This window comes from Cinclus cinclus, chromosome 5 (genome assembly GCF_963662255.1).
Source record: "Cinclus cinclus chromosome 5, bCinCin1.1, whole genome shotgun sequence".
Taxonomy (NCBI): Eukaryota; Metazoa; Chordata; class Aves; order Passeriformes; family Cinclidae; genus Cinclus; species Cinclus cinclus.
Genome location: NC_085050.1, coordinates 59,746,760 through 59,759,838, shown reverse-complemented (window position 1 = coordinate 59,759,838; position 13,079 = coordinate 59,746,760). Strand labels below are relative to the sequence as shown.

General features: G+C 43.4%; 1 protein-coding gene across 1 annotated transcript in view; it reads right to left on the bottom strand.

Moving 5' to 3' along the window:
* Positions 1-9,562, bottom strand: part of HHIP (hedgehog interacting protein) — a 67,954-nt gene extending 58,392 nt beyond the window's left edge. The window contains exons 1-2 of the mRNA XM_062493867.1: positions 9,296-9,562; positions 2,168-2,363 (exon numbers count right to left, since the gene is read on the bottom strand). Of these exons, the coding sequence (XP_062349851.1) occupies positions 2,168-2,363; positions 9,296-9,562 (463 nt within the window). The remainder of the gene's footprint in view (positions 1-2,167; positions 2,364-9,295) is intronic.
* Between the last annotated feature and the right edge of the window lie 3,517 nt (positions 9,563-13,079).

Below are 13,079 nucleotides of genomic sequence, written 5' to 3'. Positions count from 1 at the left end.
CTTTTGCAATTAATATTATTTTGGATATACAAGTCTCACAAGGAAAACAGAACCCCCAAATAAGTTATTTTAATTATTTATATTTCAGAAGGAACAAGACTATGAAACTATATTAAAATCCTATAGGCCATCTTCTCAAAAACAGGAACCTGAATCTTAATGAACACCTTTGGGAAATCCTAGAATAGGTATCAACAACCATGAGTACCAGTCAACTCACCAAATTAATCCTGTTGGTGGATGTAAGCATGCAACAAGCTTTTGTTAGTAAAACCTACTTTCAGGACAGGTATTTAGAACAATTATTAGCATATGATTGATGTAGGAAAAATCCTATTTTAACTGATGCTAAAGTATGCAAGCTCTTTTCCTGCAAAGCGCAGTGCTCTGCCCAGTGCTAAAGTTATGCTTTCATCTGGTTATCTTTCAAGGCAACCTGGGTGGTCACAAAAAGCACTTGACATCTTGATGCACTTCAGCAGTTTTACATATACACAAACTTTGTAGAAAAATAAATTTGTCATTCGTCACCACATATGTTGATCTGAGGAGCGAGGTTCCTGTGGCTGTAGCTCCTGTGCTGCTCAGCCCTTTCTCATCCTCCCTCCCTCCTTCCTTCCCTCCCTCCCTCCACCTCCTCCTTCTTTCCCTTTTCTCTCTTTCACTTTTTTTCAATTAAACAAATTATTTCCTCATAAACACAGAATTTCACAAAACAATTCTGAGGGTCTCGCTCTGCAGAATATGAAAATCATTTGTGCTAGCTACAAACTCATGTCAAAAATGTCTTTGTGCTGACTTCTTATAAGGGCCAAACATTTAGAATATCTAATCTGTTATCGCTGTTCAGCAGGCAGTCTTGGCAACTATGATCTATTCTGCTTTGCTTTGGGGAATGTGATAAAGAGCAAGAAACAGCCGGTTTAAGAAAGCCTTAGAAACATCTCTTAGTTTATAAAGACAATAATAATATTTTCATATTTGAATGGGTTGAGATACATGTTAAACCGCAGTAAAGGGAAAAAGTAAGTCAATTCAAAATGTTTTCTCAAGTCAATAAAAGAACGCTACAAAAAAATCCCTGTGCTCTTAGGGTTTCAGAGAAAACAAGTACTCACTGTACGCATGCAATTAAAAAAACGTCCTCCAAATCCCATCCACTTAAACTATCCCCTTTAGTCAAATATGTTTATATTATATTACAAAGCTGTGTTCATATGTTAAAAGTGACTATTCACAAATTAATTTTTCATCTCATTATCAAGTCCTTTTTTCCAGTCTGTGTTGCTAGTTTAAAGGAATAATAAAAAAAAATTGTAACCAATTTAATTATTTTCTCCTGTGTGGCATTATTTATAAGTAGTGTTTGGACAGGGAAAAAAGCATAGTTTAAAAATGACAGTCTTAAACATATAAATAATTTACTATTGGGAATACCAAAGATGTTATTTAACATAATAGTGTCTTAAGACACTGTTTCTAAAAGAGCCATCTTCTGCGGTTATTTTGTTGATATAGTTACAAGTGATAGCACACATTTGGTGACTGCCTCAGACAACACAGGGCAAACTCTGCTTTTGGTTATGTCCAGCTAACTCCACTGACTACAGTGAGGAAGTGTTAGGTAAGTTAAGAATTTGGTTGTTAACAGCATGCTGGAAGTGATTCAAAGATCACAGAAGTCTATCAAATAGGGCCCTTTGATTTCAATGGGCTTTAAACCCTGTGGAAAAAAAACACCAGTTTCTAGGGTAACAAAACCAGAAAAAACACTTTACTCATCAGCTTTTAGAGGCTACAAACAGCCAGGACCTTTTATTTCTTGCATTTTAAAGCAATCTGTCATTTAGAATAGCCTTCTAGATGGCCAGCTGCTTGTTTGCATGATTAGAATGAACACACTAATATTTCAGCAAAGGTAATAGTTTCAGGTGCCTTTGACAACAATCAAACCATGTGTGTTCAACAGGACGGTGGCAAGAAAGTCCTCAAAGTATTTATCTCCCTACACAAGATCTGCTGTGAAGACATTCTGCCCCCGCTTAGGCAAGTTCCCCTGTGGATATTAGTGAGGTTTTTTCCTGGTTAAAAGCTGGATCTATAACTGCTCAGGCAACATCAACATATCAAGGCATCCTTTAGCCCCATATTTTGTTACGAGTTTTACCTGGTATGTGACCTCTGCAGGTGTAATAGAATTCTTTACAATAGTCTTTGCACAGGTAGGGAAGCATTAGTTCTTTTTCAGGAGTTTCCCCTTTCTCAGGTGAGTGGAACAGGTTCTGAGCATGAGGTGAGCAGTGTGCACACTTGATTTCCTCCAGTAGCTTTGCACATTCTGTGTTGTTGGTAACAGAAAGGACCTGCAAGCCACAAACCAGAGACAAGTAAACCTGTGACCCGTGTCCCCATCTTACATAAAGAACGATTACATTGCCTAATGCCATAAATAATGCCAGTGGAACCAATACAGTTACTATCAATGCATTGAGTTTCATGTCACTGTTCTGGAGGTGCAAAAGTTATTACTATGAAATGTGCAATATGCCATTGTTACAGTGAGATTTTCATTTCTCTGATTTCTTATAGAGGATTCTTACAGAATCTTCTATAAGATTTCCTATTTGAGCTTGCTTCTCAGATCAGAATACAGTACTCAGGTTATTTTGAGGACCTGTGCCTGCCATCATGTAGGCAACCTCTGAACTAGAAGAATCATTTATATGAGGGAGTTACAGCAGCAGGCCTGCCCACTTCTCTTACAAGAAATACCTAAAATCCTAACTTGTAAGGTGGCCTACCCAAGTGTTTAGAGACTAAAATTTAAAATTCTCCCATCAGAGCACATCAGGAAAACCATATCTAGGTATTTGTAAAATAGGTGTATCTTGAACGACACCACAGCCTGGCTGCTGCAATGACCGCTGTGGAATTCAGCAGGTGTAATGGATTTTTCATGCTTTAAATGCTGCTCTGCTTTTTGCTGTCTCTAATGCACACTATTTGGAGGTGAGAAACCCTGTATACTTTCAGATATATTTTTCTATTATAAGTGCAAAAGTAGAATTTAAAATGTCTTGTTTGTGCCAATATGGAAACTGTAACTTTGTCCTGAAAAAAAGCATGTATTATGTATGCATAACACTTAAAGAGGCACGAAACCACAACTGATGATGTGTTTAAGTAAACACAGGAGCCTAAGGAGTGCAATGTCATCAAATCGTGAAAAATAATGGAAAACAGCGTAGTTGTCTTTATTAGCTTTTGAATACAGTGCACTTTGTTAATCTATTGTTAACCACATGGATTGTTTTTTGATCTTCCATCCCAATGGTGGGCAGTGGGAAATGTGTTCTCTCCATTGAGAGGTCTGAATCTAATCCAGTGCAAAAACAAAGCTCAGGTTCTTTCTGCTATTTATATAATCTGAAACAGTAAGACATTTATGTTAAAAAATACTGATGTGATAAATACATGTATTGTATGAAATTTGTAAATATTTGCAATCACACATTTGAAAATATTGCTAGTTTTTCTATAGTTCCTATTTTTGAGCTTACAGATTTACAGAAGGACTTTCCAATCTCATTCCCTTGCCTTGCCAGCATTAAGAGGAATTATCTAAGTTACTTTTGATAAGTTATTTAGAGCAGGAGCACACTGGATATGCTTGAGTCTGCTGTCTCATAGGTCAGGTCTCTTCTAGGATGCTGTACTTTAATAACACAGGTCTGAACTCACCTTTTTATTTATGGGGCATAATTACATAGACCTCAAATTTTTGAGAGAAATGCACTTTCAATTGTTTAAAACAGATATTATTAAAAATATTGCACAATATGTGGCCCATACATTTAAACAATATCCTATTTAAAACAGCCTTAATTTAGAAGGCAAACTCTGTCCAGGAAAATTTATTCTTACCATACATGTATTTTCAAAACACCATCTGAAATGCGTACTAAAGTTTAGTGTTGGAAGTTGGACCACTGATTAGAACACCATTTGGCTTCTACCCTTATTCTGGATGTGCTGCCATTGGCTTCAAACAGAATTCCTTCAGGTTTTTCTAGATCACTAAATGCATTAAATTTTCTGTTCTTCAGACTATCTGCTGTCAAACTACCCTCATCTTCAGAGCACCTGCAGGTGAGTAATGTGATTAACATCTGCCACATACAGTTTATTATCTCTCTTCAAACCTTTATTAAGAATATAATTGTCTTACATATTTTGTAAAGGGTTTGTCTTCATTTTTTTTTTAAAGCTTTAAGACAGTAATCAATTAATTGCATGTTGCATGTATGGCAAAAGGTTTGCATTAGTCCTGAATTCTTTTGGGAATTTCTTCCATGGCCATGGGCTCTTTTCTCCTGAAAAAGTTCGGATTTCTTTTGCTAGACTGTGCATTTGAGCCATAGCAGTACAATTCTTAACTTTAGAGTTCTTTCTTGAGTTTCAGATGTTGTTCTAGAGACGGTAAATCTTGAAGACAGGAACTAAAAATGTAATGATAACCTCTGTAAACTATAACCAACTACTGATTTTGAATACTGCCTAGGATGCAGTCCAGGTAGTAGAGAAGAGATTTGACATGCTTGCAGCAATCCATCCTTCTGGGGCAATATTCTGCACTAGCTGGACTTTCCTAAGGGATGCTGCGATTCTGATACAGGGAAGGGGCCTGTATAATTCAATCAGGTCATTGGCTGTCAGACAGGACAAAGTCTGAAGACAATAGAGGATGAGCAAAACCACTATCCATAAATGCTCCTTTTTAATAACATCATGCCACTTGTCTCTTGAAGTAAGGATGAAATGACCCATTTTGGTGCTTCCATCAAAGGACTTTGAGTACAGACCCTTCAAAGTACTTGCCTACATGCAGTAATACCACCTGGTTTGCAGAAGTCTCAGAAGTTTTCATCAGGGAGTTCATCTCAGGCTTTCTTGTGGTAACAGTGTGGTGGTGTGTTTAGAAGTACAAGTAAACACAAGGTATTACTAGGTAAATATTCAGCGTGTTTATTGAATTAACTCCACAGAGATGCAGATAGAAAACTGTACTTCTATACTTCTACTGGAAGACTCCAGAACACATTGTGAATGGGGGGGGGGGGGGGGGAATAAATTACAGGATGGCAAAGCTAATTTACTGTTTCTTGTGGAAAACGTAATTGACGTTGCCTGGTGATACAGGCTTGCCAACATTTCAGTCCTCAAAGTTAAGACAAAAGGATCCTAATCCCCCTGAGCAGCTGCTATCCAGGAATTAACCACAGGAATTCACCCCCTCATGTCATTTCTGGAATGAATCTTGGTCATATAATAGCTAATCGGAAGATTAGGGAATGAGAGTCAATCAATTATCTGAAAATCAAGTACAATGTTACTTAACTTTTAGAATGTTCAAGCAAAATAGGGTGGTAACATTTGCTCTGTGTGAGGTCTGATGTGTAACTGTACTGGCTTGGAGATAGGACAAGTCTCTATTCTGAATTTCAGTAAATCGATAATGTATTTATCCTGGAGAATACTAAACCAGTTCTAAGCAGATTCTGAAATACTTATTTAAATGACGCTTTTTCTGTTGGATATCTACTTTGAAAGTTGACAATGGCTTTGGTCTTTTGAAGAAATGTAAACTAATTTTCTGCTTCAATTTTTAAAGTCGTATGTGAAACCATCAAACTGCAGTGGTTTAAACTAACTGTGCTCTGGAAAATATGTAAAACTTCCAAACATTTATTGCAACATGCCTAATAATGATTATGCCTGCTGCTGACTAATTTACAACATCTGTTAGATCATCCTTTAATCTCTAGCCACATGAAAGTAAAACGGGTAGACTAAAGGTAAAATAAATCCTGAAATCCACAGGAAAGCACAGCATATTAAGTTGGTTTATCAACAGAAGGAAGAGTGTAAAAGAAGACAAGACAGAAGATGACACAATAGACAGAAATTCTTTGCGACTGATACTGTCATCTGTCTTATGTACTCTGCCATATCTAGTTAGAGAAAGGCAGTAGAATTTTGATGCTAACAGAAGGAAAAAAAAACCAGTGAAATAAGTAATTTCATTAAGCCATATTTGATATACAAGCATTTATGTCTAAAAATCATCTGATGATGAGATTATTCAGATGTTGAGTTGAACATATGCCTCTTCTGTGTTATAGTGCTGGATTATGTCATTAAAGAGTTCAGTTTCAATTTTAGGGTAATATTTAAATAGATCATTGTACCAAGGCAGCTGTTAAAGGGACCCCAAGATGAGTTATTTGTTTAGTTGGATGTGTTCAACAATAGCCTTTGTTCATGAAAGAGCCAGAGCAAACAAATGATTGTAAAAGGGCACACTTGAAAACAATTACTTTTCACCCATTCCTTGACAGCCTTGGCTGTGAAACCATCCAAGGTAGAGAGGACTTCTTTGCCTGTGAGGCTGCAAGCAAACTTCTAGAAAAATTGATATTACAATGTTTGGCTGGGATGTAGTAGCCCTTCATACACAAGGGCATATTGTCAGAAAAATAGAAGAGTTAAATGTCAACAACAGGATGCAAATATTTTACTTGAGCCAGTGTAATGTTTTATCTGCTCTTTATGGTAGCTCCATTATTGTTCATAAAACTGCAGATGGTATTTTCATTTATAAGCACAGATCAATAATTTGGTCAAAAATTCTCACAGACCCAGGATCTTAATCAAGATGCTCTTATTAGAATGTCTAATATTAATTAATATTAATTAATATTTTTTGTTTCTTAAAGATGGCAGTGCTCAGATTTCTGTTAATGGCATGGCCATTCCATCATCACGTAGGTAGATGATGGAGTTTAAAAAAGCTGGTTTGAGAACTGTAGTAGAACACAGTTTAAAAAAATGTGCTTTTAGAAAAGTTACATTCAAATGTATATCATACTTTGCCATGTCTTTTACAGAATGACCACCCCATTCTGTCAAGTATAAATGGCATATATTTTGACATATTTTTAAAACATACATTTATCAGATACGATAAAGCAGATTTGTGAGTTTCATAGAAATTAATCTTTGGTGAAAAAAGTCTGATTTTACAACCCTGTAAAATAACATTCCTTAAAAATGTAATTTATATTTTAAAGAAAATACAAAATGGGTTCAACAGCTCAGAAATAGGTACTGTGACATATATGGTCACTTCTTCACATTTACATCAGGTTTTTAGTACTGTCTGTAACAAAAAAAAACACATTGAAAAGGAATTAAAAGATCTTTCGAAGTAATAGTAAGAAGAGAATAAACACTTCAACTGCCTGGGGATGGAAAACTAACCAAAATTGAACTTCCAGTTTATTGCATTCAACCAATTACCACAAGGGTCTCCAAGCACTGAATAATCTCAATAGCATATATGCCACCGAGACATTGCAAACAGGGTGAATTAAGGACATATTTTCCAGTCCTTATTATTTTTTCCTTTTTTTTTTTTCCAGCTAGATCTTTCAGGTTATCTGTGTGTGGTTATAGTTTAATTCAATCATCACACAGGACCCTAATGACACTGTCTCTAGACAACATGAAGAAATATATCTGCCTTGAATCTCAAACTGCTGTTGCATATGGTATGAATAAAGAGAGATCTGCAGCTGAAAACCTGCAGTAAGACAGTTCTCAATCATCTGGGAATAGAGGGGGTAGGACAAATGCTCCCTCAAAAGGCATGAACATTTGGACAGAGCTGGGGACTGAAGGAGAATGATGTTCTCCAGTTTCACCCATTAGTGAACCAACTAACAAACACAATGGTGTTGTTGTTATTCTTTTGCCATAAGCAACAGGACTCTGTGTGTGGGCAGCAGTTTAGTGGGGAGGAGGATAAGTCGACCCCTTTTTGTCCTATTGATTTTTTCCTATTTGCATGACTTGAGCAAATTAAATGATGCAATATGGCTTTTTGTTACAAAACAAAGTGAGAGATACCACCCAGACACATATGTTGATTCGTAGAAGCTGTTTACATGAGAATGGAGTGAAATCTACCGTGAACTGAGCATAAAAATTCGATTCAGGCTGGGTATTTTTTTTTTATTATGCTTGGGCCAGCAAGACTGAAACACAAGTTTTCCAAGAGTCTCTCAGACCTTGACAACTAGAGAGTTGTAACTGAGGAATTCTTAATTAAACCTAAAGGAGGATGAAATGTTAAAAAAAAAAGGAAAAGTAATAAATTTTTTTTTAAAAAGACACCTGATTGTTTATTTCATGTGCAGTGATTCTTAATGACATTATTCAGCAACTTTCCTCCCTGTGCGTACCCCCGGACGCAGCACTGGCCAGCACAGCACACCTTATCAAACACGGTCCTGCCTGGTTAGGTACCCACGCATTTGAAAATCTAAGCAACAGGCTGATGAGCAGAATTTAACTTGCTAAAGGATGCAGAGAACTTGACAATTTTAAGAAATCGGTGAGCAGAGGAGGTGCTTCCCTTCACATGACCGCAGCTTGAAAGTGGGCAGAGAGGCTGCCAGGTAATGTGGAAAGACAGAGTATCTCACGGCACCTGGAGAGACACCGACCCCGGGCGAGAGCCGGGAGACCGGGGCTGCACAGCGGACACTTCGGGGGTCCTTCGGCGCTGATACACGGAACCGTGAGTAGCACACGGGCCCCGAGGCGGCCGGAGATCACGGAATAATGTTCGTACACCGGCATCACGCCACTACTCAAACCCCCTCCCGAAGTAAGCACGCGGAGCAAACTGGACACGATTTTTCACGCCAGGAAAAACCCAACCCGGATGGCACCGCCGGGCGAGCTCACGGCCCCTCCGCTGCCGCTGCCGAGAGCCCGCCCGGCTCCTCCGCCCTTCCCCGCAGCCGCGCCTGGGCAGCGGCGGTACCTGCGGGCGGCCCGGCCCCGCTGCACCGGGACGGGACCGGCGCCGGGGCCGCCGCCAGAAACTCGGGCGCTGCGGACAAAAAGTAACTCGGAGGCAGAGCGGGCGGTAGAGCCGGCACAGCGCCCCCCCCGCGGGACGCCGACCTGCGCTGACTCCCCGCTCCCGAGGCAGCGCCAGACCCACTCCCGGATCCGGCTCCCGCCGCGCCCTCGGCCCCCCCCCCCCCCCCCCCCGGGCAGGAGCGGCCGCCCCCCGCCGCGGCATCGCCCCCACCCGCGTGGGAACGCGGCAGGTTCGCGGCATGTGCGTGGCTCGGCGCAAAAACGTATATTAAATCAAAACAAAACAAATCCACAACACCAGAAACCTTCCCCAAAGCCCGGAGCAGCCCCAGGTGGTGCCTACCTTGGCCTCGGCGTGCGGCAGCCCCTGCGCCTCGGAGCGGGAGCAGCAGGACAGGCGGGGGTAGAGGCCGCGGCACATCGCCTCCCCGCCGCCCGGGGCCTCCGGGGACAGCACCCGCCGGTCCCGCTTCTTCAGCCGCCGCGGCGGGGTCCCGTTGAGGCACCTTCTCCTGCGGGCGCCGCTCTCCCCAAACTTGGCATCTCCCTCGAAGAAGCACAGAACCACGGCCACCAGCAGCAGCTTAAACGGCAGCATCTTGAGCATCATGCCTGAGGGAGCGTGTGAATGCACCCAAACCGGGGGTGGGGGGGGTGGGTGGGGGGAGAAGGAAGGAGGGGAATCCCACTGACTTTTCTTTGCACTTCAGATCAGGAAACCACCTCCCTCCCCCAGAAGGGGAAAGTCTGGAGGAGAATAATAACAGCAGCGGTTAAAGAGCCGACGGAGGAACACCACCTCGGCCACCCCCGCTTCTTCCAAAAAGGCGGACGCGGAGAGGCAGGAACGGGGAGGACCGAGCCCCCGAGCCCCGGCGGGAGGATGCTCGAAGCCGGCAAAGTTGTGCGAGCGGCACAGGTTTTAGCAGCTGCCGCTGCCGCGCCGAAGCGCCGAGGCTCGGGGCGGGCCGGGCAGCGGGCGGCGGCAGCAGCCCTTCACTTGTCGTCCCATAGGAAGGGTGTCCCCGCGGCGGGACTGCGGCGGCGGCCGGGCCGGGCGATGCTCCCTCCGCTGCTGCTGCTGCTGCCGGCGGCGGCGGCGGCTGCGGCTCGTCCGGGCTCTCATGTTTCGCTCCCTCTTTTCTTCTTCTTTTTAAGCGGCGCGCGGGGAGGTGCTGCCACCGCGCGCCCTGCACGTCACCCGGCGGCATCCACCGGCCGCGCGTGCCGCCCGTGGGGGCCCGCCGGGAAGCGGGAGAGGCGCGGGGGCCGCGCCCGGCGGGAGGGAGCGGCGGCGGGCCCCGCCCCGAGGAGATCCCCCCGGCCAGGGTGTCCGGCTGCCCCTTCCCCCCGGGGGAGCTGGAGCCGGGCCTCCCGAAGGGCCGGCGGAGAGAGGGAGGGAGGGGGCGGGCGGCTTCCCGCTCCCCTCTCTCGGTGGGAGCCGGTGGGATCGCGGCGGTGCCCGGCGGAAGGCGAGCGCCGTAGGTGGTGCCCGGGGCTGGGTTCCCTCCCCTCGCTCCGAGGAGCGTTCGGCTCGGGGTCTGCCCGCCCATTGCCCCCACAGCTCATCCCCAACGCCACGGAAGGTTCCAGAGGCGTGGGGCCAAGCGCGGGGCGGGCGTCGACGGCGGGAGCTGCTCTCAGCTCCCCGTGGCTTTTTCCAGCGGAGCTTCGGCTCCGCGGCTTGCCCCGAAGGTGCTGCGAGCTGGCAGAGCCTTGCTGTGTGTGGGCGCAATGACCGAGGCACAATCTGCTGGCGATGGCGGCACGGCGGCCATCACACAAAGGTGTGAGGGAGCGGCATGTGCAGGGGTGAGCGTCCTCCCGTGTGCCCAGAAGGAGAGACCTGTGTGTGGCAAGAACAGGAAGATCCAAGTACCTGGTGGGCAAGAAAGCACCTGTAAGGCCAGCAGCCATCTAGAAAGGGAAGGCCAACAGGCATGAAATGGAGGAAAAAGATGGAAGCCCAGAGAACCCCAGCCCTCAGAGGTAGCTGAGGTGCAGGTGCAGCTACAGCAGCTGACTTGGAGGTGAAGGGCAGCTGCATAACCAAAGTTGGAGGTGTGTTTACCAGGGACTGGCTGCTTTCATCCCAGAAACTGAGGAAAAATTGGCTTGTATCCCCTTTAGGGATCCCATTTAGGAGGGAGAAAGGGTAAAAAGTACTGCCTTAAGTTCCTCACGCGCACTGGTGTCTCTATACCGACTACGCCCTGTTCCTGTTTTTCACCAAACAAAGCGGGTCTCTTCATATTTACACTTGAGCTCTTCAACAGCCGTACTGAACTAAATAGGAGTTTGGCATGGATAAATAGCACTGAGTAGACACAAATACTCTTTCCTCTCCTTTCAAGTGCATTTTTGAAGGCAACTCATGACTACCCCTTGTCTTGCCACTAACTCTCATTTGACCGAAGGTTTTCCTGACCAAGGCTTGAGCTATATCCACATGAGTAGGGAAGGCCTGTGGTGCAGTTTGGGCTTCAGCACTCATGTTGGTGAGTGAAATAAGGGTGTATTCCTGAGATACCGTATCCTTGCTTTGTAGTTTTAGAGAAGAGTTCTGATTTGCAGTATACGAACTTGTTCCATGAGCAACCTGACATAGCAGAACTCTAGCAGTGCAGTTCTACAACAAAGCTGTACCCTTCCCATTACTCTGTGGTACTGCATTGATTATTCTGAAATGAAAGTGATTCTGGTATACAGCAGAATGACAGTATCACAATAAAGTAATTTTTATTTCCAAGCAGTTCCCTCACAGGGGGTTACACTGGCAGAACTGTAGTGGCCTAAGGACAGAGCAGGAGGTCTGTGTGTCTCCCTGTGTAGGCATAAATATCTGTATCAGTTCTCAGACGAGGTGAGTTTGAGGTGTATTAATTAGATAGAGAAAGATTTCCCAAAATGGACTTTAAATCAAGCTGCCAAACTAAGAAAGAACTGACAGTTTGTGAGGAGCTTTTTCTACACAGAAATTTTACATGGATCTATGATGGAGACATTTCCCAGCGATTCTGGGGAATGCCCTGTTGACCTTGTATAATATAAAGTGTTCAAAACTTCAAGCTCTATATTGATGGGGTGATGTAAAGATATATAAGCAAGACTTGAAGAAGGTTGAATGTTCTTTAAAACCTCTGAATAGAAATTGCTGATTCTCGGGATTTTGTGCAAGATGACTTGATTTAATCTAATGTTCCTTTACATCTTTAAAAGTACAAGTTGGCTTCTTTTCTAATGAAGTATTTTTCTTGGTTGATACAGGATTTTATTTTAATTTTAATAATGCAACCTTAAGATCAGTGTTAGCATATGCCAGTTCAGAGTGTTAACTTCAGGCGACTTCCATTCTCTGATGAACAGAGATAAGGGAATATTTATGAAATAAAAAACACACATAGGAAATATGGGTAATAAACATGTCAGTTTTTTAAGGCAACCTGGATTCTGTCACATGAAGCTCATTACTAGAAGTAATTAAACATGGTGATGCCATAAGTGAGCTGAATAAATTCTGTTATTTCTTCAGATGAGAATCTTTGTAGGACATAAGTAAGAATCTTTGGGTCACAATGCAATTATGTGTGAAAGGCTTAGAAAGTTTTAGAAAGGGAAGCTGTTTCTGCCACACTGTTTGAATGTATCTAGATTTTCTTCTAGTTCTGCCTGGGAGATAAACAGACTGTGGTTAGTTACACCATGACTTTAAGTCATCAGTATTATTATGTATCTAATGCTACTTCCTTGGGTACCTGTATGGTGTGGATTGAATGTGTCAGAATGTAAGGCTGATTGTGGCATGCACTTGAACTTACTGTTTCTCAAATTATTTTATGCTATATCCATTTTGCAAGGGAATTCAGCTGCCCCAAGAAACTTGCTTTCAGGCTTGAAGCCCTGTTGGACATCAGGAAGAATTTTTTTCAGTGAAAGGATGGTTAAAGCATTGGAACAGACTGTCCAGAGAGGGGTGAAATCTCTGTCAAGTGTTCAAGAAACAGCTGGTCATGGCATTTAGTGCTGTGGTTTAGTTGGTGTGGTGGTGCTCAGTCAAAGATTGGACTTGGTGGACTTGGAGGCCTTTCCCAACCTTAATGATTCTGTTTCTAGGTCCATGAACTCCC